This window comes from Heptranchias perlo, chromosome 1 (genome assembly GCF_035084215.1).
Source record: "Heptranchias perlo isolate sHepPer1 chromosome 1, sHepPer1.hap1, whole genome shotgun sequence".
NCBI lineage: Eukaryota > Metazoa > Chordata > Chondrichthyes > Hexanchiformes > Hexanchidae > Heptranchias > Heptranchias perlo.
The window spans coordinates 85340099-85367079 of record NC_090325.1 but is presented as its reverse complement, the minus strand read 5'-3'; the positions used below and the strand labels follow the sequence as shown (position 1 = coordinate 85367079).

The 26981-nt window shown below is 43.6% G+C and overlaps 2 protein-coding genes across 7 annotated transcripts; one reads left to right on the top strand and one right to left on the bottom strand.

Annotated features, from left to right (window-relative positions):
- Nucleotides 1-192: 192 nt before the first annotated feature.
- Nucleotides 193-21068, bottom strand: LOC137323903 (peptidoglycan recognition protein 1-like). Of its 6 annotated transcripts, none has more exons than XM_067987992.1 (6): nt 21023-21068; nt 19007-19047; nt 8574-8622; nt 5380-5581; nt 2443-2561; nt 193-760 (listed from the first exon to the last, which is right to left on the bottom strand). In XM_067987992.1, the coding sequence occupies exons 3-6, from the start codon at nt 8617-8619 to the stop codon at nt 585-587; spliced, it is 543 nt and encodes a 180-aa protein (XP_067844093.1). In that variant the 5' UTR covers nt 8620-8622; nt 19007-19047; nt 21023-21068; the 3' UTR covers nt 193-584. The 6 variants fall into 6 exon arrangements, with proteins under 6 accessions (XP_067844093.1, XP_067844111.1, XP_067844085.1 ...); XM_067988010.1 differs by having other exon boundaries at nt 19011-19047; XM_067987984.1 differs by lacking the exon at nt 21023-21068 and adding an exon at nt 20913-21016.
- Nucleotides 14033-26953, top strand: slc10a4 (solute carrier family 10 member 4). The gene is made up of 3 exons (XM_067988033.1): nt 14033-14554; nt 16717-16927; nt 25919-26953. The coding sequence occupies exons 1-3, from the start codon at nt 14043-14045 to the stop codon at nt 26441-26443; spliced, it is 1248 nt and encodes a 415-aa protein (XP_067844134.1). The 5' UTR covers nt 14033-14042; the 3' UTR covers nt 26444-26953.
- Nucleotides 26954-26981: the final 28 nt, after the last annotated feature.

Here is a 26981-nt window from a genome sequence, read left to right as displayed (position 1 = left end):
CATTACAATTAAATTTATTAGTACTGTGCTCACACAATCTGAAAGGTATGAATGTGTATGCCTTGACCAGAAATTAAAAGTTGTCTACTTCTATTTAAAATATTTGATGGTGTATTTCCAGTCTAGCCCAGCAGATGGACTTCCAGTCACATTGTACACATTGACAGCAAAACATTCTGACTCCACACTAACTTTGGATTTATACTTTCAATGAAATTTATTGTGATCGCTTGATGCATTATGTTGCAGAATGCAATGCCAAAGGTTTTATTTAATGCAGGTCCATATACTACCTGCATAGACAAAGAGCTTACATAAATCAGAGTAACACCACCTTCTCAGGGCAACAAATGCAGGCTAGTCAATGTTGCCCAGATGCCGAGAACTAATTAAACTGAAGATTACCACGTACATTTAAAAGACTGCTTGGCATGCTATGAGTACAGTCTGTCATGCGAATACACAAACCTCATATATTTTCCAGGCTACTTTACGCCTGGTATGTAAATGAGTGAAATAGGGCAAAGGTCAAAACATAAAAGCCAGACAGATTTAAAGAAATAGCAACCAAACGGTGAATAGCATTAGGACCACCTAGGCCATGTCTTTATGATGTTGTAGAGCTTATTTCCAGGACACTCAGTTGATCCCAGCTGCCTGTGCCCCTTCAATATGTAGCTGGATGACAGATAGCCTCGCGAAGCAGCACATTGAATCAAGCTCCGGGCGGCATTCAGTGCTTGGCTGTTCGGTGCAACACCTGCAACCAATCAGAGACTTTATTATAGAGCCCAACTTGTGTTGAAAGAAAATACTTCCTAAATTGAGTTAAAACACAAAGCAAATTATATCAAGATTGAAGTAAATGGAAATCACGTAAAGCTGCTGTGCTCCACTCTGATCCTTACTGATTGCAATGGAAAGGACAATCGGGTGGTTTCTATAATGGAAATCTCTACAGATCTTATATTTTTTTCTAAGCAGCCAGCAGTGGTCCCTTTAAGGACCTGTGGTTAGGTCACCCTACGCCTGCTACCAATTGGCAAAGCAGTTACGGCACACGCACCATCATTTGGTACCTCAAGATTGTGTTGGGTAGCAGAGTTTTGGATAAGCGGAGGTTTATGGAGGGTGGCAGATGGGAGACCAACCAGAAGAGCAATGGAGTAATTGAGCCTGGTGGTGACAAAGGCACAGATGAGGGTTTCAGCAGCAGATGGGTGGAGGCAAGAAATTCTATGGAGGTAAAAGTGGGCGGTTTATTTGATGGAGCAGATATAGGGTCGGAAACTTAGCATGGAGTCGAATAGGACTCCGAGGTCGCAAACAGTCTGGTTCACCCTGAGACAACGGCTGCGGAGGGGATGGAATCAGTGATGAGGGTACAGAGTTTATGGCAAGGGCCAATGGTTTCCGTCTTCCCAGTGCTTAACTGAAGGAAATTGCGGCTCAACCAAGACAGAATGTTGGACAAGTAATCTGACAACACAGAGGCAGTGAAGGGTTCTAGAAAGATGGTGGAGAGGTAGAGCTGTGTGTCATCAATGTTCATGTGGAACCTGACCCCACTTCTATGGATGATACCAGCAAGGGGGCGGCATGTTGATGACGAAGAGTAGAGGTCTCCGGAGGTAATGGTATGGCGGGGTGGGAAGAGAAGCCTACTTCTGGAGATGCTCTGGCTACGATCAGCTAGGTAAGAGTGGAACAAATGATGGCAGTCATACTGAGCTGGACACCAGAGAAGAGGCATTGGAGGAGAATGGTGTGGTTGACCATGTCAAAGACTGCAGAGAGGTTCGGGAAGATGAGGGGAGATAATGAACTGAAGTTCCCAAGTTTTCAGGCTACAGGGGAGATGGAGGCTAGTTGGAAAGGAGGGCAAGGCTTGAATGTTTTGTGTATGGGGGTTCACACATTTTTTTGTATGGGGGTCTCATTTTTCTGTTAAGATGTGGTCTCGTATTTTTGTGAATGGGCTTCTCACATTTTGTGATCATACACAGCCCACTCACTGGTTTTGAGATATGTATCTGGCCCCCTGCACAAAAAGGTTGCACATTCCTGCCCAATAAAATAGCAATGCTTTATCGTGATATAACTGGCAGACCTTGAAACATCACTGAAGCAATGTTTAACTATTTTTCTGGTGAGTTCAAGTGAACGGTTACATCTGAGTCTTAACCTACCTTTCTTTCTCACATGCTAATCACCCTACTGTGCTCTACCAGCACTCTTTGTTTTTATTTTAAAAGCTCTTTAGGCGAAGTTGTGAACATGTACCAGGTCTTTGATGCACAAGGACATTCAGAACAAGTTATTAATATTTTGACACTAGTGAGAAATAATGTTTTATTTCATTAGAGTTTATCAAGGTTTAGCATATTAATTTTTTATCACTGAAATAACAAATTGTTTGGCAAAATATTCATATTCACTCACTCATAAAGTTCCCCATGATGCTTATCCCAAGACTGATGTGGTTGTATCCACGGGTATGAGCTCCCATTTTGGTCCATCCGCGACCTTCATAGATATTTCCATCTTCTCCGATGAGGAAACTGAAGTAATGACATGAAAGGGAAACATAGGTTCTTTTAAAGTACATTTTGCCTTTAAAAAATTCTGTACCTATCTAATGATGAACTTTATAAATTAGAAAAATTGTAATTAGTAGAATTAGAAAAATTGGCAGAATTAGAGATTTCACTGGAACATTTCTTAAGTCATGTTATTCTGTGAATAAATTAAGAAAAATGTGTATAGTCTTTTGGTGCAGAAATACTCTCAATACAAAAGTGGTGATTTAATTAGTAAGTTGCAACTTGGGAAAAGCATTGGTTATCATAGTCAGTTAGAACATAGCTCCAGAACACGACCCCTCACTGCTGGACCTAATTTCTATTCCAACCCAGAGAAAACAAAGTAACTACTAAAGACCGCAAGTTGGATGAGTATTGTCAGCTGGCACAATCTCCAGAAAAGCATTACTCATATATGGCATTAATGTGGAAGTCGGCAATGGTACAGTAGGAGGAACTCCTGTTCTTAAGTTTACGTCTAAACAAACCTGAACTCCAGCCAATATGACCCATGCCTCAATAATGTACTGCTTTAAGATGTAAGGAGTCTTACAACACCAGGTTATAGTCCAACAGCTTTATTTGAAATCACAAGCTTTCGGAGCTTTCCTCCTTCATCAGGTGAGTCACCGCCTGAGGAAGGGGAAATTTCCACACCACCTGAGGAAGGGGAAAGCCCCCGCAAGCTTGTGGGATTAAAAATAAAATCGTTGGACTATAACTTGGTGTTGTAAAATTGTTTACAATTAAGATGAACTGGGTGACCTTCATTATCTAATACCTCGATAAGCACAAAATAAAACTTTCAACTCCTTGTGATACACAGGAGTGCAAAGAATCCACATAACTGAAGACATTGAAACAAAATGAAGAGAATGTACATTGCAAAAAAATAGCAGTATTCAAGGAAGAGCAGGAGACTTTTCATGGTGTCTTAGTCACCATTTATCTCTCAACCAACAAAACAGAATAAGTGGTCATTTATCTCATTAGCTGTTTGAGATCTTGCTATGCACACACTGACTACTATCTCTGCCCACATAACAACAGTAACTTCAAAAGTAATGAATTGGCTGTGTAGCACTTTTGATGTGAAAGGCACTATATAAATACAAGGTCTTTCATTCTTACATTTTGTGTTTCTTATTAATATCACCTGAATGAAACAGCCCATTGTTTATAGGTTTGACGCAAATCCTGCTTTTACCATATCAACATCAATCTGTGATCTCAATAGGACAAAAATTGGATGAGTTCTACAACAGGTGGGCAAACTGTTCCATCAGGTTACTGTCCAGGCAGTGAAGGTGAAAATAACCCCTAATATCATAGTCCTTAAGTGTAAGAATTTAAACAGAGTAAGATCCAAACAGAATCCCTTGGATTGAGCCGAGGGATCAGTCACATTATTCACAGAATATTATAAACCATCTAACAGTGGAGAGGAAATTGAGGATGAGATTTGTAGACAAATTAAAGGTGTGTATTAACAAGGAGTTATAATTCTAGATTTTGTAATGAAAAAGAGAGTGCTTTTAAAGAATATTCAGGACTATTTTTTTATTCAATATGTTGCTGTTCCAACAAGGAAGGAAGCATTACTTGACCTGATTCTGAGTAATATAACAGAGTAAATATGCAATCTAAAAGTAAGGAAACATTTAGGAAACAGTGACCACAATATAATTGGGTTCAGTATAAGAATAGAAGAGGAAAAAGAAAGGTTAAGAGCAAGGGTAATTGACTGGGAAAAAAAGCAAATTTTAGTGAGATATGGAAGGACCTTACCCAGATTAAATGGAAAGAACTATTAGCAACTGGAACTGTAGATCAGCAATGGGAAATATTTAAACAGGGGATAGCAAGTATGCAAATCAAGTGCATTCCAGTAAGGAGAAAAGGAACTATATCAAAGGCTGGGGTTCTATGCGTGATTAAGGAAATTTAAAAACTAAAAAAGGCAGGGAAGATAATGAAAATGAAAGACAAGACAAATATAAAAAATATATAGGAAAACTAATAAAGGAAATTGGAAAGGCTAAGAAAGAATATGAAAGAACACGTTCCCTGAACAAAGTGCCTTTTTAAATAGAGACTCTGCAGTGAGCTGTGAGCTTTCTCTCTGCCTATCCCCAAACACTCCAGTGAACCGCCTCCCGTCACACTTGACTTATAGTTCCCAAACCCTTCGGGACAGTCAAATCCCTGAAATCATTTGGTGTGCAACTTGCAGCCACTCTGCGCACCGCCACTGTGCTCAGAGCTGATCCAATAACTCCTCTGCCTGAAAGCACACTAGCCCCCTGGCTCTGTTCAGCTTTTGACCCCATATCCTCTCCAACACAAAGACCGCCTATTTCAATCTTTGTAGAATCATCCTCCCCATCTGCTATTGAAACCCTCAATGAAACTCCTGATACAGAGAGGTTTATTTACAAAAGAACGACTGCTCCCCTTTAATGGCAAGCAGCAACCTGTTAAGAGCTGCTGCCCTGCCCGATTTTGCACTTCCCAGCCAATCACAGGTAAGGCCTACCTCCCTGCACACATTTTCCATGAGCAGGAAGCATATGGAAATTGAGGGAAGGGGCTTGTGAGGCCAGCCCTCCCCAACAGCAGCACAGGTGCTCCTGTGCTACAGGCGCACAAAGCCCCAATTTTTCTGTACTGGCAAAATCGAGCCTCAAATGATTAGCAGAGGTCATCCCACATTACCACAGTAGAAAGAAGTTAGGTGAAGCAATGAAATTTTCTGCAACTACAAAAAAAAGTTCAGGATTTCCTCACAGAGACTTACTTGTAGCCAATATCACACCAGCCACGTGTGACCATATGGTAATACTGGATATTGCGGAGTTGCTTCTTACAAGCCGACATGCTGAAGCAGCGATTACCTTCAGTATGGTGAATCACAGCATAACGTAGAGAGGTGCTCAGTGCTTGGGTGCATTTAGAAGCACGTGTTGACCATTGGGAACGGCTTATAATCGGTGGGCAGCCTATGAGAAATGTTGAGAGACAGATAAATATTACAATGAAAAAAAGACAATATTCTGTCATATTCTCCTATCCAAGGACAGATCCGAATCACTGGTGATGCTATTGTTATACAACTCCTATAAACAGTCAATACTACAACTGAGGCCTACTTTGTCCTCAACCAAGCATTACAGTTGCTAAACAATGGGGTAGATTTTTGACCTGCTGTCTGTGCATTAAGCTGGTGTTGTGGATCAACCGCCTGGTATAGAAATCATCTGGTTTTCATTTCTATTGAAATCAATGGAAGTGAGAATCGGGCGGTTTCTATAACGGGCAGCTGATCCACACGCCAGCTTAACACCCAGGCATCAAATTGAAAACCTACCCCAATATCGTTAGTAGCAGCTTTTCTACAATCACTTTGCTGCATTACAATAATAGATTGAACTCTCAGCATGTTACAGTACAGTTTACCTCCACAGAGAATCATGCAACCTTATTCTTTCTTTTACCGATTGCATCATTTTTCTGGGATTTCCACAGCTCTTCCTCTGACGTTATGGTGGACAAGCAGAAGAGCCCCCACAGAAATTATGGGGCCTTAACGAGTCTTGCACACGTGCTGTACACAGTGTGCTACATTGTGGCCAGTCGTACCGGGGGATGCAAAGTGTATTGGGTTCATTATAGGCCTCCGGCTTACATGATACTATGGTGCACAGCATCCTAGGGTCAAGGGGCAGGTTATCAGGTGCCAGCAGCTCATCCTTGAAGCAGCCCTGTTACTGAGGGAGAGAAATGGTTGGAGCACAAAGCAGAATGGAGGCAGCTTTGAGGGTCGTGCTGCAGAATGTCCTGCAGAGAAGAAAGATTATTTCTGGAGCTGAGGGGCATCTTCCACTCAAGAACAGCACCAGAGCAGACTGGATTGGGGGTGGCGAAATAAGCAAAAATCCCAATTCTGGGGGTAGGTGAGGAGGACATTTGCTGAGCTTCGAATGGTTGCCAAGGTAAGGAAGTTCACACTTGCTTCATTTTACAATCTTTCTTTACAATGCATGTTAACAGCACTTCAATGTAAGCTTGGTGGAGCATCATTGAGGGAAAATGCACAATTGAATGAAAGGTCATCGACCTGAAATATTTACTCTGTTTCTCTCTCCACAGATTCTGCCTGATCTGCTGAGGGCTTCCAGCATTTTCAGTTTTTATTTCAAATTTCCAGCATCTGCAGTAGTTTGCTTTTGAAACTCTGGCAATTGTTCATCTACTTTCCAAATGCTGCATGGGTGTGCCCAGGTTTAAAACGGCATTCTGCATTGCTAACATGCCAAGGATTTTCTCCTGTTGACATTAGATGTGGCAAGGAACAAACATCAAACACACTGGATACTTGCATGCTGTTCAAAGACTCACATGGCTGCTTAGCTGGTCACCTGCATGGCACACATCTTCTGTCATATTCACCATTTCTAACAACAACAACAACTTGCATTTATATAGCGCCTTTAACATAGTAAAATGTCCCAAGGCACTTCACAGGAGCGTTATCAAACAAAATTTGACACCAAGCCAAAGCTTGGTCAAGGAGGTAGGTTTTAAGGAGCGTCTTAAAAGAGGAGAGAGACAGAGATGTTTAGTTAGGGAATTCTAGAGCTTAGGGCCTAGGCAATTGAAGGCATGGCCGCCAATGGTGGAGTGATGAAAATCAGGGCTGCACAAGAGGCCAGAATTGGAGGAGCACAGAGATCTCAGAGGTTTGTAGGGCTGGAGGAGGTTACAGAGATAGGGTGGGGTGAGGGATTTTAAAAACAAGGATGGGAATTTTAAAATTGAGGTGTTGCCGAACCAGGAGCCAATGTAGGTAAACGAGCACGGGGGTGATGGGTGAACGGGACTTGGTGTGAGTTAGGATACAGGCAGCAGAGTTGTGGATGAGCTCAAGTTTACGCAGGGTACAAGGTGGGAAGACGGCCAGGAGAGCATTGGAACAGTCGAGTCTAGATGCAACAAATGAATGGATGAGGGTTTCAGCAGCAGACGAGCTGAGGTATATCAGACATATGTCCCTTTCCTACCTGCTTGGTACCTCCACATGACAGGTGGCAGCACATGCACACTGGAGAGAGTTCACTTCATCCATTTTTGACTCCTTACAAGGAGAAGATACTAGCAATTCTGGACTTGCAGGCAATAGGGGATTGGAGGAGGGAGAGGAAGAGGTCAGAAGCCTCCCCCAAGCCCATGGCTAGTACCATTCTTTGTTTGTAATTCTTTATTTCCTTACTCACTCATCCATTCAGTCACTCACACATGCATAGACTGCAGTATAACACACTTGAATGTATTGCTGTGTAAAGTCCATTTCAAGGGGTTTCTTATAGAATATGTTCTTCTTGTGGCTCTTCTAAGTATCCAAGAGGAGGAGATGGCTGAGTGTAATATCTGGCCTCAGCCAAGCACCTCAGCGCCTGTGTCACCCACTCCTACAGTGCCAAATACAGATACATGGGGGTCACTTCGGTGAGTTACATAAGAGATCACAAAGCATGATTAAGGAAGAGCAAGTGCAGGTGGAATTGGAGGAGCTGCAATTTGCTGTCTGGAGCATCAGCACACAGGCTTCGTTAGCTGCTGGGTCTGGAATTTGAACCTCACAGGGACTGTCTATCAATGTAGTTTATAACTCACTATCAGCAGTTCATTTTTGGCTGAAGATATTTGCAAACACATCAGCCTTGTCTTGCACTCAGGTGCTGGCTCCACCATAGTTGAGGATAGGAATCTATGTTTCATGAATTGTACCAGGTTCTTTATCATAGTTAGATAAAAGCTGATAATGACACCTTGCCCTTTATGGTCTTTGGCTTTAAGTGAAAGCAAATTTAAAGTGTTCTTTTCCCTGCATTTTCGGAGTTCCCTTCAACAAGTCATAGTAAATGGGCATCCCAGTGTCATTCTAGTACAATTACCATCCCCTAGTGTGGGTGATGCATGTGATATGCTTACCTTGGACTGCAAAGAGGATTCCAGAAAAGACAAGGAGTACCTTCATTGTCTAAACCAAATAACAAGAAGAAAACAAAAAATTCAATATTTAGTTTTTCAAAATATACATTTTTGCCTCTTAAAAAATATAATGGGAATAGACTATTTTGCAGGCTCGGTATGTTACTGAGTTCATTTCACCTGTGAAAACGACTTCATAATTCATGAGGATTAATTGCAGGTATTTCAGACATGTGCAGTAACTCACTGTTGCATTACTGCTGGAGCCATATCCTACATTTATTCCTTGGGATTATCTTTACTATTTCAAAAATCAAAATCAATAGGAAATTGTTTGTAGTTTTATTAATGTGAGCTCAAGTGTTACGCTCTTTATTGGCAGCTTTGAGGACCTTACTTACACAAAGATTTCATTAACAAGTTATTGCCCTTTTTTTTTACTCCAATCTCTCTCACTTTCTTCCTCCCACTCTAGGCCTCCTTCCCACTGGCACGATGACTTAGCTCTGCCATGCAAAGGTCTGAGACCTGGAGGATGAGTGAGTTGGCAATTTGAGCATATCTTTATAGGACTCTATCTATGCTGCTGTTTATTGATTAGTGGAAGAGGCTCATCATCTTTTGATTTTTACCTTTTGACATGATGGTTTACTTCTGTTTAGCACCTTGCTTAATAATATTACCTGAGAACTTGTCATCTTGATATCCAGGAGAATAGGAACGTAGAAATTACTAGAAGCAAAAAGACCAAGGTCCATCTAGTTCACCTTCTATCATCCTGGTAGTCACATGATACGATGATACTCATAGTATCATAGTCGGTGCAGCACAGGAGGAGGCCATTCAGCTCATCGTGCCTGTGCCAACTCTTTGAAAGAGCGATCCATTTAGTCCCATTCCCTTGTTCTTTTCTGAAAGCCCTGTAAATTCTTCCCTTCAAGTATATATCCAATTCCCTTTTGAAAGTTACTATTGAATCTGTTTCCACCACCCTTTCAGGTAGTGCATTCCAGATCATTATAACTCACTGAGTAAAAAAATGTTTCCTCATGTCGCCTCTGACTCTTTTGCCAATCTGTGTCCTCTGGTTATTGACCCTTCTGCCACTGGAAACAGTTTCTCCTTATTTACTCTGTCAAAGCCGTTCATGATTTTGAACACCTCTATCAAATCTCCCCTTAACCTTCTCTGATCTAAGGAGAACAACCCCAGTTTCTCCAGTCTCTCCGCATAACTGAAGTCCCTCATCCCTGGCACCATTCTAGTAAATCTCTTCTGCACCCTCTCTTAATTCTTCCTGAACTGTGGTGCCCAGAATTGAATACAATACTCCAGCTGAGGCCTATTCAGTGTTTTATAAAGGTTTAGCATAACTTTCTTGCTTTTGTACGCAATACCTCTATTATTAAAGTCCAGGGTCCCATGTGTTTTCTTTTTAACAGCCTTCTCAACTTGTCCTCGTACCTTCAAAGATTTGTGTACATATACCCCCAGGTCTCTCTGTTCCTGCATCCCCTTTAAAATTGTACTATTTAGCTTATATTGCCTCTCTTCATTCTTCCTACCAAAATGCATCACTTCACACTTCTCGGTATTAAATATCATCTGCCATGTGTCTGCCCTTTTCACCAGTCTGTCTGTGAGCTCCTGAAGTCTGTTACTATCCTCCACATTGTTTACTACATTTCCAAGTTGCGTGTCATCTGCAAACTTTGAAATTATACCCAAGTCCAGGTCATTAATATATAGCAAAAGGAGCAGCGGTCCTAATACTGACCCCTGGGGAACACCACTGTATACTTCCCTCCAGTCTGAAAAACCATTCACCACTACTCTTTGCTTTCTGTCTCCTAGCCAATTTTGCATCCACACTGCCACCGTCCTTTTAATCCCATGGGCTTTAATTTTACTAACAAGTCTATTATGTGGTACTTTATCAAATGCCTTTTGAAAGTTCATATACACAACACCAACCACGCTACCTTCATCAACCCTCTCTGTTACTTCATCAAAGAATTCAATCATGTTAGTCCAGCACGATTTTCCTTTAACAAATCCGTGCTGACTTTCATTTATTAGCCCATACTTTTCCAAGTGCCAATTTATTTTGTCCCAGATTATTGGGATAAAATAAATTGGAGTTGTTCAAAGCTCAAATGGGAGAAATTTCATCTGTTTACTGCACATAGCAAAATCATTTAGATACATTTACAACTTGTCTACACACGGTCAGCATTGGAAATAAATTGGAGTAGCAATCAATCTCTATCGATTAGTCTATAACCGACTCAGACATGACATGAGGGAATCTCCAGTGGTGGAGGGCTTTGGAAATCATAGGTCTAAAGTCATCTGTTCCTCCCACTAAGGTTGACTCTAAATCTAAGTGTGAAAATCCATCAAGACGAGGTTCTGAAGCCAGGTGGAGCACCTGCCTGCCAGATATCTTGATTACTGTTAGGCTGCCATTATTCTACTCCGAGCAGCCAGCAGACCCAAGTTACGCTTCGGCAGCATGTAGCATTAAGCTCTGAAGTTACAACTGTTTTTTCATTGATACACGCCTGAGACAACACTGCATCAGAGCAATTGTATTAGTACAGTGGCAACGTCAAATCATAGAACTTTCAATTACTACTCTAAACTTTAAATAGAAAATCCAAAAATACTCAGGGATAGATGTTCAATGAGATCAGCAAATGCCTTTGCAATTACACATGCAAAGAAGCTCGCGGCTACAATCCCAGGCTTGTTGCTGCAATGAAATTCATTCAATTCCTGATCACAATCCTTTTTTTCCTATTTCAGCAGGTATCATCAGATAGCGCAGAGTATTGTAGAAATCATGACCTGAACACGTTTAAGCTCAAAGAGAAGCAATTTCCTCTGTTTGCTGCTCATAGCAAAATCATTTAGACACATTTACAATGTGTCTACACATGGTCAGCACAGGCAATTCCCCGTATCAGCCACTAAAATAAATCCTAATACCACTTCTGTCTTAATCACGTGGCACGAGCTGGTCGTCTGATGATATCTGCCATGACAATGCTAAGAAGTGAAAAATAATACACTGAACATAGTAAGAGGTAAGGAAACTCTGATCTCTCTTAGACCGATCTTACTCGCTGTACCGGTCCGACGGCTTCTGTGAGATATTCGGAATGAACAACCTGCCCAGGCAAGAGAACATGTTTCTCTGTTTAATAAAGTATGCTCTGGGGTGTATTCTGAAGCTGTCCCACATTTCAGTGTTGAGATGATATCACAAACTGTAAGAGAAAAGTCTGAGCACTTGATCAGTAACATCTTAACTCTGAGCTGATTTAATGTCTTGGAGCACACTCACTACGTATCATCCGACAGGTAATACAATCCTTCATTCTTTCTAACATAAATACAAAACACCAATATTCAACTAGCAGAATTCAGCAACAGAGTCTTAATTTACAAAGAAAAAACAACAATAATAGGCACTTATCTAATGCTTTCCACATAACAGAATCTCTCAAAGTGCCTAACAAGGGGAAATGGTGGATGCCAAGCATGAAGTGAGATTTAGGGGCCAGAGTGCATGGTTAAAGAGATGGGTTTAAAGCAGAAAGAGAGGTAGAACAATAAAGTGTTTTGGAAGAGATTCCAGAAAACAGGGACATGTCACTGAAAGAATAGCCTGAAAAAGCAGAGCACAAGGTGCGGGCAACAAGTAGTAAATGGAAGCATGAAGAGCCGAGGTTGCGGTTTGTGATACAGGGCCAGAGCTTTAAACTTCATCACAGTGATACTAAAAAAGAGTTTTACCATCGGGATTGTTTTTATTAAGAAGATCAAATGATGCAATCGACTAGCATATTGACCTTTCAATTCGGGGCATAGGTTCAAATCCAGCTTCGACTGTCGAGACAAACTCTCTGTTGGTAATCAGAGTGTTGTGTCAAATGAGTTTTGTAAGTCTCAACGCAGTTTCTAATAGGCAAGAGTTCACTGCCACTGGCTGGCACTGGACTTGGCGATGCCATTGAGAAAGGCGGAGCAGGCTCGAGGGGCCGATTGGCCTACTCCTGCTCCTATTTCTTATGTTCTTATAGGATGAGAGATATAGGAAATGGAAAATCTCACACTGACACGATAGATGGAGCTTTCTCGCAATTGGGGCTAATGGATATGGTTGAGACAGAGCAGAGGAGGATTTGACTCTGTAAATGGCTCCTACTGCGCTTGTCCTGGGAGTGCTTGGCACAGGGTGCTTGAAATGGGAAAGGATATTCCATTTCCCTGTGAAATTAGAAATATCCGGGAGACCTGATGGGACCCAAGTAACATTTTCTGTTGAATAAAATTATCATTTTGTTGTGTTCTATTTCAATCATTTTCCCCCCAATATTTTTGTTAAAGCTCTAAGTACTGATGATATAATTCAGGGTGCTACTACCTCGGACGAGTTACTGAACCCTATTACACGAGGGACCAAAGTAACATTAATAGAGATAATATCGTTATACCTAGAGCTAGAGCGCGTCCATTTCAGTTCTGACAAAGGGTCATCGACCTGAAACGTTAACTCTGTTTCTTTCCGCACAGATGCTGCCTCACTTGCTGAGTATTTCCAGCATTTTCTGTTTTTATTCCATTTCAGTGCTAGGCTCAGTAACCCTTTCAAATCAGTAACTCCTATGTTAACACTTGCTATTTAAAATAAATGGCCAAAATAGACAGTTGGAAGCAGGTTTGAAGCTAATCGGAATTCTTTGTGGCTTTGTTTATTAAGAAGGAGCTTGTCGCTGAAAGCCTCTTATTGCATTTTGTAGCCTTCTTTGGTGCAGTTTTGCTTCACCTGACTTTGGATCAAAGTGGAGTGAACGCCTTTCTTCATAACAACTGTCACTGCACTTCAAACATCATTCATTAGTTTTGGGACCTCCTGAATACATGATTAGATGCCATTTAGATGCAAGTTCATTTTTTCTTTCCAGTGAGTCTCACTCCTCTTCAATCTGGAGTCATATTGGGGTGGGGGCATTGACTCTGGATTTACAGACGAAGGAGATAATCTCCGAAAGCTTGTGATTTTCAAATAAAATTGTTGGACTATAACCTGGTGTTGTAAGATTCTTTACATTAATAAATACAAATTAGAGAGAACAAGGAGATGCTGGGTATAGAAAACCCTGCACCAAGAGATTTGCATCCTTTCTTTAAGAAGATGCTAATCAGGCTTCAGGCGCTCATATTTAACAGGGTCGTGGGCTGCTTTCTCTCCAATAAGCTCCCACTGGAAGAAACCATCGATCGATGGGTCCGCGGGAAAATAGATTGCACTCATCTCATATAAATTCATTTCCCGGGTGTACTCAAGAGCGTGTGTTGTATCCGAGACAGAGATACCTTTTTGGAGATAGGCAGGGAGTCAGTTTCCTTGAATATAGCCAGACAGACAGAAGCCACAAGACAGACCGTGGGCTCCTCCAGATGGAGAACTATACTTTAGTAGAAAATGTTACTTGGGTCCCATCAGGTCTCCCGGATATTTCTAATTTCACAGACCTCTCTGACAGCACTGCTATAGGCTTCACCGGTCAGACCACTGTGGAAGTCTCCAGCCTCTGGACACAAGAAGCTTCGACTCTAAGCGATGTTACCCCTGGTGAACTCGCCTCTGCTAGCCCCGCCGTACCTTTTTGGGACTCTGCCCTGAACCACGGCATCAATGTGTTCGTGGGGGCGATTCTGTGCTTCACCATGCTGGGCCTGGGCTGCACGGTGGAGATTAACCACCTTGGAGATCACATCAGGAGACCCGTGGGGGTTCTGCTGGCTACCATCTCGCAGTTTGTCATCATGCCCTTGGTGGCCTTCCTCTTGGCCCTGGTCTTCTCTCTCAATGAAGTGGCTGCCATCGCCGTGCTGCTCTGTGGCTGCTGCCCGGGAGGGAACCTCTCCAACATCATGTCTCTCCTGGTCAACGGCGAAATGAACCTCAGGTAACTAACTCCTGCTGCAGAGTTCGGAGTCTAAAGGCGTCTTAACTCGCTCGTTGCAAGTCAGTCGGTCATTTTATATATTAAATTCCGCTCCATTTAATCAGATCGCTGGGATTAAACTGATCCAAAGCGACGGATCAGAAAAGTCAAAAACATCCCAAGGTGGAACAGCTAGGTTGTATGTTGGAGTAAGGAGCGGAATAGCGTTCGGGAGCGGTGCATGGGGCCAGACCCAAAGGGGGAGAGAAGCCCGGCATTGAGCGGCCGGATTCTGTGTTCACATCCCATTGGTGACTGCGCGTTAAACTGGTACAATCTACCTCTGGTATCTCCCAATAACGGGATCCCGGTCTCCAGGATCAGAAAGTGGGTGTTCTTGCACAAATTGAAGTGTTAGTGAGGGTGGGGTGCGGGTGAAGGTGGTTGGGTGGAGGTTGGTGTGGGGTGGGGCGGGTGTGGGTTTAGGGTGGGGGTTGGTGTGGGTTTAGGGTGGAGGTGGATGTGGGTTTAGGGTGGGGGTGGGTGTGGGTTTAGGGTGGAGGTGGGTGTGGGTTTAGGGTGGGTGCGTGGTGGGTGCGTGGTGGAGGTGGGTGTGGGTTTAGGATGGAGGTGGGTGTGGGTTTAGGGTGGAGGTGGATGTGGGTTTAGGGTGGGGGTGGGTGTGGGTTTAGGGTGGAGGTGGGTGTGGGTTTAGGGTGGGTGCGTGGTGGGTGCGTGGTGGAGGTGGGTGTGGGTTTAGGGTGGAGGTGGGTGTGGGTTTAGGGTGGAGGTGGATGTGGGTTTAGGGTGGGGGTGGGTGTGGGTTTAGGGTGGAGGTGGGTGTGGGTTTAGGGTGGGTGCGTGGTGGGTGCGTGGTGGAGGTGGGTGTGGGTTTAGGATGGAGGTGGGTGTGGGTTTAGGGTGGAGGTTGGTGTAGGGTGGAGGTTGGTGTGGGTTTAGGGTGGGGGTTGGTGTGTGTTGGGGTGGGTGTGGATTTAGGGTGGAGGTTGGTGTGGGGTGGGGCGGGTGTGGGTTTAGGGTGGGGGTTGGTGTGGGTTTAGGGTGGAGGTGGATGTGGGTTTAGAGTGGAGGTTGGTGTGCGTTGGGGTGGGTGTGGATTTAGGATGGAGGTGGGTGTGGGTTTAGGGTGGAGTTTGGTGTGGGTTTAGGGTGGAGGTGGGTGTGGGTTTAGGGTGGAGGTTGGTGTGGGTTTAGGGTGGAGGTGGGTGTGGGTTTAGAGTGGAGGTGGGTGTGGGTTTAGGGTGGAGGTGGGTGTGGGTTTAGGGTGGAGGTGGGTGTGGGTTTAGGGTGGAGGTGGGTGTGGGGTGGAGGTGGGTGTGGGTTTAGAGTGGGGGTTGGTGTGGGTTTAGGGTGGAGGTGGATGTGGGTTTAGAGTGGAGGTTGGTGTGCGTTGGGGTGGGTGTGGATTTAGGATGGAGGTGGGTGTGGGTTTAGGGTGGAGTTTGGTGTGGGTTTAGGGTGGAGGTGGGTGTGGGTTTAGGGTGGAGGTTGGTGTGGGTTTAGGGTGGAGGTGGGTGTGGGTTTAGAGTGGAGGTGGGTGTGGGTTTAGGGTGGAGGTGGGTGTGGGTTTAGGGTGGAGGTGGGTGTGGGTTTAGGGTGGAGGTGGGTGTGGGGTGGAGGTGGGTGTGGGTTTAGAGTGGAGGTTGGTGTGGGTTTAGGGTGGAGGTGGGTGTGGGTTTAGGGTGGAGGTGGGTGTGGGTTTAGGGTGGAGGTGGGTGTGGGTTTAGGGTGGAGGTGGATGTGGGTTTAGGGTGGAGGTGGGTGTGGGTTTAGGGTGGAGGTGGATGTGGGTTTAGGGTGGAGGTGGGTGTGGGTTTAGGGTGGAGGTGGGTGTGCGCTGGGGTTAAGGAGCGGTTTGGGGTGGAGCTGGTTGTTGGATGGAGGCGCGGTTGGGTGTGGGTTGAAGAGGGAGGTAGGGTGGGTGTGTGATGAGGTGGGGGTAAAGACCGGTTAGGGGTGGGTCCGGGAACAAGAGCGGAGCTGTCGTGCGCTCCGAACCACCGGAGTAGAGGCGGGGAGTCAATGATTCGGTCGGGGCTCCTACTGTATCGAGACTGGTCCTGTAGAAATAGTGAATGAGCCGCGGTGCCGTGCGGTGGGCTGGTGCTGAGCTCTCTGAAAGTAGAGTTCGGTCTGATCTGTTTGTCCTTTTCTTTTCTCAGTGTAATCATGACCGTCTCCTCCACACTACTGGCCCTGCTGCTGATGCCGTTGTGCCTGTGGATTTATAGCCGAGCCTGGATTAATACCCCTGTCGTTCAGCTCATGCCTTTTGGGGCGATAACCCTCACCCTCTGCAGCACTTTAATCCCAATAGGGCTGGGGGTCCTCATCAGATACAGATACAACAGAGCAGCAGACATCCTCCTAAAGGTACAGTGACCGGATTGGGCAGACCAGCGGTGTTTGTCCCTTGTGTAAACCTGTCCGAGATTGATTCAAAACCTCTCCGCTTTTGTTTGCTCAACGAAGACAAGTTAAGGTCAAGAGTCAGGCAGCTTTTCGTTTCTTCTGAGTAAAGCACATACTGTAGTAAATTGTATGAAATTCAAATATGAATCAGGGTCAGTAAAGCTGATTTGATCATGTGAAAATTGGCAAAAGCATAACATTAAAAAATAGTCTGCGATGCCTGGGGCAGATCTGCTATCAGACTGAAGATAATTAACTCACCCTCCGCAAACCCCATTAACCATTAGCCCATCTCTGTCCAGCCAGCACAATAACACAGTAATTTCTTTCCTTATTCAGGCCTGCTAACTAAAGGAATAAACAGGTTTACTGGGTTTTCCCCGCGTTTTTATAGATTTTCCTTTTCAATCTATTGCCAATCGAAATTGCCGCACCGAGGCTCCAGTCTCTTCACACATGATTTGTAAAACACGAATAACAGGATAAATAGATCTTACAATAATTGGACTCTTACAGGTCGGTCGGAGGGGTTGGACTCTCGAACCCACTCACGTACTGAGCATTGGGAACAAAAAGCATAAAAACTACAGATACTGGAGATATGAAACAAAAATCAGGATCTGCTGGAACTACTCAGCGGTCAGGCAGCATCTGTGGAGAGAACAAGCCAGTTAATGTTTGGGGTAAGGACCCTTTGTCAAAACTGAGCCCAGATGATGCCTGACCCGCTGAGAGTTTTCAACATCTTTTGTTTCTTTACTGGGCTGTGGGATCAAACCAAATGAATTACAAGAAGGCTAGTCTAACACCACATCCCAACATAAGAGAATCCCAGCCTATGTGCCAGTTATGTGCTGTAATCAGCCATTAAAAACAACGAGAAAGTAACAACTGCCCTTTAAAATTAAGCATATCTATAATAATATATTCTTAATAATAATTGACAATATTTACCTTTAGGTGTTCTTTTGCCATTGAACTACTTTTTTAAAAATCCAAATTAGTAGGCTGCATTAATACTGCACTACAGATCTGACAATGGTATCCATAGATTGCAAAGTGCAGCTGGCAAAACGGGAGTTATACTGCCAGTTGACACTCACACTCTGCCTGCCAGGAGGGAACTATGCAGACGCATGCTTGGATGAAGGTGCCATGCTCTACTCCGCAAAAGCTAATCCTTAAAGTAGAAAAGAGTGGGTCATACCATTTGCTTTGTCATAATATTAAAAACTCTCCTTACTAGGTTTATAAAGTGCCTAGGTGATCCAACAAACCCTTTTAAACATGTTTTCACACCATCATGCGTGAAGCCCAAGTAGTTTAAGACAGCATCTTAGAGAAGGGCTCATACTCACTTTACTTTGGTGTATTCAGAAGTCATTGTAGAATATAACTCCCAAATTGTACAGCAACATTTGCATCAATGTGCATCCAAAACCACTTTGCATTCAACACAAAAGTGGTAGTATAACTGCAACCTTACATTATTTCAATGACTACAACTGTAACTCAGTATTAACACCCTTCAAATGTGCCTTGTATAAAGTCTCAAACTATCATAATTATCTGATATGAAAGACTAACATTTCAAATGTAGGCAAAGTTTTAACTGTAATGTTATTACTTTTCTTGTTGTGAAATACCAAAGAAGACCAATTCAATTTATATCAAAGGATACAGTACCAGTACAATTTATACCAAAGGATACTGTACCAGCTTGCGTTAGTTGGTGACACTCTTGCCTCAGACTCAAAAGGTTGTGGGCCAAATGGCCTCCTTCTGTGCTGTATCATTCTATGATTCTATGATTTAAGCCCCATTACCAACTTGAGTACGTAATCTATGCTGACCTTCCAGTGCAGTACTGAGGAACTGTTGCACTATTAGTGGTGCTGTCCTTTGGATAAGATGTTAAACTGAGGCACTGTCTGTCCATTCCTATGATTCAGGTGGATGTTAAAGATCTCACAACACTATTTTATCTTAATAATTTATATATAAAAATAATATAGAAAACAAAGATAAATCACAACTCACATGCCTTTGAGCAGCGTTCTCCTGGCCAGAAATTACTGGAACTAAAAAGTAAAACTGATAAGGGAGTATTCAGGGCAGCGCACAACAATTGTGATGTAAAGCTAAAAGTTCTTTCTGTAAAATGGGTGAAACCTTGGCTTGGAGACTTTTAAATCAATCTACTTCTTCATTTTACTTCCACATATGGTAAAGGGAACTTCTGCCTTTTCTAAAGCACCGCAACAGCAGATTTCAGTTCTGAATATTACTGTGAAGTGTTGTAATTTTATATCTTTGTTGTTCCCTTTTCCATTATTATGTTGTAAGATTTATAATTTGCCTCAAATTTCACTATTAGAAAATCTGGTAAATATTGGCATCAATTTGTAGTGAGTATAAATATCATAACCTATTTTAAAAACCTTGAAGCACAAAGATTAAATGTGGTCCAAGTAAACACTTCACAGTAACCCACAGGAAACCCTCAAAATTTGAATTTTGTAACATAGCAATTGAAATGGGGAGGTGCATAGATTAAATTGACAATTAGAAATATAGATACATTTGCTTTTCCACTACTTTATATGGACGTGAATATGTATAAACAGTTGTATGGCTGAGGTTTCATAGTTGGATGTACTGCATTTTCAATACAGTTTAAACAAATTGTAAACTCAAATCTCCCAGAATAAGGGCTGTGTTGTGAGATGTGTGCAGTGGGTGGTGTGCACGTTTTTAACCTTGTAAGAAACAGTCCCATTTTGTCATGATCCATTAAGTTAGGGCTGCAAAGTTAAGATAATTCCAGCACAGGATCAGATTTCCACATTCCCTGGGGGTAATTTGCATCTTCGTCAGTTGAGCAGTAAACTGACAGGATGGACTGCGTGCCATTATAGAAACCACTTGCTTTTCATTTCCACTGAAATCATTGAAAATTCCACCTCCACCCCCACCCCATGTTTTACTATTTTCATCTAAGAAAGACCTAGAAAAATGCATAGCTGCCGAAGCAAAATTGAATAGTAAAATATTCTTTCAGTATTATAATAGCAAGAGAACAGTCAGAGAAAAAGGTGACAAGCATAAAATATGCAAATAAACTTGAAACTGAGGATTAGCACAAAATAATGAGTTAATGTTCTGAATAACTACTTCCTCCAAATATGTGCAACATGGAAAGTATGTTGCTTCCCCTTCTGAATCAACATTGGCTACTGTTTATTGGTTATCATACAGGTAATTCTCAAGTTTATTCCTGATAATCAGTTCCATTATTTTACCTATTATTGATATAAAACTAATGGATTTTAGTTGCCTGGGTCTGTTTATCACCTTTTCTGAAAATGGGCTTCATTTTCACCTTCTTCCAATCTGATGGGTCAATGCCAGCAGTCATCAACTCCCGTGTGATGGCAGTCAGCACCTCCATAGTCTCATTGCTTGGCTCTCTTTGCACCCCAAGATAAATACCATCCATCCTTGAGGATTTAGTTCTTTCGACCATTTTTAGCCTGTTCAGGACCTCCATCGCAATTGTGTTAAAGTAATTAATTCTAGTTGGATTAGTATCAATTATGGAAATTATGTTGCTCACATCATTCCCCAGTGAATACTTGGAGAGAAAAATCATTTTGTATATTAACTACTTTATATTCATCCTTAGTTTCAGCCTTATTAGCACCTTTAGAGTTCACACCTATTCTCTTACTACTATAGTATTGAAAGAATTTCTGATGGTTATTTTAATGTCAGTAGATATGTTCACTTCTAGGTTTCTCCTTATCATTCTGACCGCAATCTTAATTTGTTTCTGAATGTTCTTCCATCAATCTTAAAGTTACATCTCATCTTTTTGCAAGATTTGGAGGGTTTTTCCTTATTTCATTCCTGACCATTTTGTTAATCTATTTAGGGTAATACTTACTTAGTCGATGGGCCCGATATTGCCAGGGCTGCGGGTTCGCGGCAGGGGGGGGGGGGGGGCGACTGTCAGTCTGCCCCGCGCGCGATCGCAGGGTGATTGGATCCACTTACCTGCTCTTCCGGGTTCCCCACTGCTGAGCTGCGCGTCGGGCGGACTGCGCATGCGCAGTAAGGTTTGTCAGCTGGAGGAGCTCTATTTAAAGGGGCAGTCCTCCACTGACAGATGCTGCAACTAATAGGAAAAAATACAGCATGGAGCAGCCCAGGGGAAAGGCTGCTCCCAGGTTAATGATGCCTCACTCCAGGTATCATTGGATGGGGTGAGGAGAAGGGGGAGGACAGAGATCTTCCCCCCGGCGGGCAGGAGGAAGCAGCCTGCCTCTGCCACCAAGAAGGCCTGGCTCGAGGTGGCAGAGGAGGTCACCTGCACCACCAACATATCACGCACCTGCATACAGTGCAGGAGGCGCTGCAATGACCTAAGTAGGTCAGCCAAAGTGAGTACACTTACTCATTCCCGTCTGCCACATCACCGCCCCCACCCCCCATCTCCTTCTGCACTGCCAACACTACTCTGTCACATCACCCCTCACACCCACTCAAACCTCATCTTCATCTTACCTGCACTTACTCACCTCGCCAGTACTCATCCCACCACTACCACTCAACCCAATCCTCATACAATCTCATGGTTCTATCTCATACTCACCCTCTCGTGCATCTCTTTCACGGTCAGCCTCACTCAACCTGCCACTACCTGTGCTGCAGCCACAGGGCATGCATCACATATGTGCAGTAGGAAGCGTAAGGCAAACGTGTCGTGAGCATGAAGGGGATGCACAAGGGTGTTTGAAGGTTTGTCATGGTTTTTACATATATTTAATTTTTGACCAACTCACATCACATATTATATTGTCACCACTACTGCCACGTCTTTGCGAATCTTGTCTGGTTTGTGCAATAATGCCCTTTCCTGAGGATCACAATGAAGACCCACACCTGATGCCACCCATTGTGTCACTGCAGAGTGGGTGTAGGTGTATTTGCAGGGCTCTTTTGTGCAGACGACTGAGAGACGTCGGCGATGTCCCTGGTGGCACCCTGGAAGGATGCGGAGGAGAAGTTGTTGAGGGCAGTGGTGACTTTTGACAGCGACAGGTAAGAAGATGGTGCTCGGGCCAGCCGGGAGCAGCTCGGCATGAAGGAGGCTGCAGATGTCCACGACTACATGTCGAGTGACTCTGAGCCTCCATGTGCACTGCTGCTCAGAGAGGTCCAGGAACCTGAGCCTCGGTCTGTGGACCCTGTGGCGAGGGTAGTGCCCTCTGCGATGCATCTCTCTCTGTGGTTGCCCTCCCTCCTGCTGTGCAGGTGGATGTGTCACAGCACTATGTTGTGGAGCTCCACATGTCAGAGGTGGATGGCGTGTCCGGCGAGGCTGGTGATGCTGTTCGCCCTCCGAGGAGGTCATGACTGCAGCTACGGCGGCTCCCATCTGGAAGATGTACATCTGAGGGGGTCCGCAAGGTAGGTACATGTGTCTGAACCCCGGGGTAAGTGAGCATGTTTGTGAATTTGATTGTTAGGAGGAGGGTGGTGGAGGCCAAACTTTGTCCAAAGTGACAGAGCGGCCTCCTGCAATGGGTGAGGGTCTCCCCCCCCCCCCCACCTGTCAAATGGACCTTTGCAGCTGCCACAGGCTGATAGCTGCAACACGTCCATTTCAACTGGAGTGTTTCCCCCAGTACGGGAAACAGTCCCAGTTGTTTCTAAAATCCCACCCCTCCTGAAATATTCCCTTAATCAGGTTTGTTAATGACCTGAAATAGCAAGATAAATACTGTTAAGTGGCACCTCACCAGCATTAATTGCCTGCGGGAGTCCCACATGCGGGGGCTGCGCGCGCACGTCGGTGCGTCTGTGGGGAACCTGGAAGTGGGCGGGTTGGAGCCGGGCTCCCGACCCGCTCCAGGATTCCCTGATTTTCGGAGCCCCCCCGCCAGGAACGCACCCGATAGTGGGTGCTAAAATAGAGCCCTATGTCTGTTAATCCTGGGTATACGTATTTATCCTGTATGCTCAGCAGTATGGCCTTAAAGATATTGGGTGTGATTTTCATTCCCGTTTTTGAGTGAGAACGGGGGAGCAGTGGGCCAAACGTCATGGTGCACTACGTACCAACCTGTTCCCACTGACCTCCGGCCAACCCCAATTCTGGAGCTGGCCGGGAAACAGTTGAGCTGATGCAATTTTCAAGTCCATGAATGCTCCTGGCCCCACAAAAATCTTCCACCCACTGCTGGTTTCTCCATTCCCCCCCCCACCCCACAACACTCCCCACCCAAGACTGCCTCCTTTCCCTTTAGTGGCCTATTTATGACTTGGGTCCACGAAGGAGCTGTCGGATTTCCCAAATCCCCTCCACCAGTACCCAAACTGAAACCACCCCCATTTGATTTATCCTCAGTTGAATTATTGTTAAATAATCTCCCATATTTGTTACTTCCCTCGTTCCCTTGAAGTTGGCCTTTTTAAATGTGCAGACGTCTGCACAAAAGAGCCCTGCAAATACACCTACACCCACTCTGCAGTGACACAATGGGTGGCATCAGGTGTGGGTCTTCATTGTGATCCTCAGGAAAGGTTGTTGGTCTTTGGTATTAATATAAGAACATAAGAAATAGGAGCCTGCTCCGCTATTCAATAAGATCATGGCTGATCTTCAACCTCAACTCCACTTTCCTGCCTGATCCCCATATCCCTTGATTCCCCTAGAGTCCAAAAATCTATCCATATTCAATGAATGAGCATCCACAGCCCTCTGGGGTAGAGAATTCCCAAGATTCACAACCTACTGAGTGAAGAAATTTCTCTTCATCTCAGTCTTAAATGACCGACCCCCTTACCCTGTGATTATGTCCCCTGGTTCTAGACTCTCCAGCCAGGGGAAACAACCTCTCAGCATCTACCATGTCAAGCCCCTTCAGAATCTTATATGTTTCAATGAGATCATCTCATTCTTCTAAACTCGTAAGAATATAGGCCCATTATACTCAATCTCTCCTCATGGGACAACCCTCTCATCCCAGGAATCAATATAGTAAACCTTTGTTGCATCACCTCTAAGGCAAGTATACCCTTCCGTAGACAAGGAGACCAAAACTGTACACAGTACTCCAGGTGTGGTCTCACCAAAGCCCTGTACAATTGTAGCAAGATTTCCTTACTCTTGTACTCCAATCCCCTTGAAATAAAGGCCAACATGCCATTTGCCTTCCTAATTGCTTGCCGTACCTGCATGCTAACTTTCTGTGTTTCTTGTACGAGGATACCCAAATCTCTCTGAACGCCAACATTTAATAGTTTTTCATCATTTAAAACATATTCCGTTTTTCTATTCTTCCTACCAAAGTGAATAACCTCACATTTCCCCACATTATACTCCATCTGCCACCTTCTTGCCCATTCACTTAACCTGTCTATATCCCTTTGCAGACTCTTTGTGTCCTCCTCACAGCTTACTTTCCCACCTAGCTTTGTATCGTCAGCAAACTTGGATACATTACACTCAGTCCTCTCATCTAAGTCATTAATATAGATTGTAAATAGCTGAGGCCCAAGCACCGATCCTTGCGGCATCTCACTAGCTACAGCCTGCCAACCTGAGAATGACCTGTTTATTCCTACTCTCTGTTTTCTGTCCGTTAACCAATCCTCTATCTATGCTAATATATTACCCCCAACCCCATGAGCCCTTTTGTATCCCAAATCCTATTGAACTTTATCATTCTGTGGTTGGTATCATCCATCTATGACTTCCCTTGCCTGCACAGTGAGTTATCTGGGTCACTCACCATTACCAAGTCAAGATGTGCATTGCCTCTTGTGGCTTCACTTGAATCAGTCCTGCATTATATTTAGTACCTCAGATTTTGAAATAAGTTTTATTTGTTTGGTTGAAATCCCCATTAAAATAAGCTCCCTCTTTTCACATATCCTTATTACTTTATAGGATACACTGTTTTCTGCCTTATTCTGACGTGACAGGTTCTAGCTCACCCCTAGTGTTAGCTTTACCCCACCAGAATAGTTTACTGTATGTCTTTCCACTTCCCATGGGATTAATTTCTTTTACCTCTGAGGTTAATGTTTCAGGGGTGCATCCTTGCGCAAATTTCTAGCTTTTGCAGTTTTTGTCTTTTTATAAATAATGTAATCGTATAACTTTCTGAACCATCAGTTGAAACCCTATCCTGATGTGCCTATATGTTCTGTTTCTTGTTTGACATTCAGTGAGTTACCCTTTATAACTCTATATTTATCATCCAGCAAATATCTTGGAGCTGACATTTCTAATGTGACTTCTGGGGTTACTGCTGATATGGAACATTCCCACCTACATTACCATTTTACAATCATATTGAGATGACTGAATAGGCTGGGGCTCTTTTCTCTAGAAGAGAAGGCTGAGGGGTGACCTGATAGAGGTCTTTAAGATTATGAAAGGGTTTGATAGGGTGGACATAGAGAAGATATTTCCACTTGTGGGGGAGACCAGAACTAGGGGCCATAAATATAAGATAGTGACTAATAAATCCAATAGTGAATTCAGGAGGAACTTCTTTACCCAGAGACTGGTTAAAATGTGGAACTGGCTACCACAAGGAATAGTTGAGGCGACTAGCATGGATGCATTTAAGGGGAAGCTAGGTAAACACATGAGGGAGAAAGGAATAGAAGGTTATGCTGATAAGAGTTAGATGGAGGTGTGGGAGGAGGCTCATGTGGAGCATAAACATCAGCATAGACCAGTTGGGCCGAATGGCCTGTTTCTGTGCTGTAAATTCAATGTAATTCTATATAGTATGCTGTTAATGACTGCCAATGAAGCATTCGTGCCAAAATTACATTAAGTCCAAATATACGTAATTCGGTCATTTTTAGACAATAGGATGTAAAAATATTTGGACTAATAGTGGAAATACTTTTTTATCATTCCCTGTCTAGGTTTCCCTGTGGTCTTTGATGGTCACTCTAATAATCCTCTTCATCCTCACTGGCACCATGCTGGGACCTGATCTTCTAGCCACTATCCCAGCTTCTGTGTATATTGTGGCTCTGCTGATGCCGCTCGCTGGATACGCTGCTGGTTATGGTCTGGGCACTCTCTTCAAGCTGCCTCCTAACTGCAAAAGGACAGTTTCCTTGGAGACCGGATGTCAAAATGTCCAACTCTGTACAGCCATCCTGAAATTAGCCTTCCCTCCCCAGATAATTGGCGGCATCTACATGTTCCCGCTGCTATACGCTTTATTCCAAGCTACTGAAGCTGCCCTTTTAGTTTTGGGGTATAAAATCTACAGAAGAGATGTGTTACTCAAGCAGGAACCGCCAGACCAGGATGATGACACGGACATTTCGTATAAGAAACTCAAGGAGGAAGATATCAGTGATCCAGTCTATGGAGCTGTGAGTGTGAGGGAACAACACGCTATTATGATGGAACCCACTGCTAGTAGTAGACAAATATGAAACACGAGTGCAATAAAATGTAAACCTGAATGGGGTAACAACAGTTCCATGACGCTGTCAACTGTTGTTCAATAAACCCTTTAATGGGGTAATTGATCATTATTCTCGGCATTTTCACGTGCTCTGTGAAATCCAGTTTTCGTGTTTTGGGGAATGAGTAGAAATGATGAATTTCAAAATTAATCAAAGAGATTTAATGAGCAGTTTGAGTAAAAATGTCAACTACTGTGTAATCCGTTGGACGCAGTGTAATTTATGATCATCTTCATCTTGCCAAGAATAGTGATTCTCCAAGACGGAGCTGTGTATCAATATACTTTACCTGGTAATCTAAAACGTGTTAGTGTTTCATGAATAACTTTAAGAAAACATAATCTATGTTCATATACAGAATTTCTAAATAGTTTTCTCTAGAATTATCTGAGCCACAAGAAGTTACACTGTACCTTTCAGAGCTGTTTCCATCTAATTGCAATGTTTTGTTTGCTCATTCCATTGCTAATAAAAGTTGCCCAAAAGCTGTGCGTGGAGCTTGTTA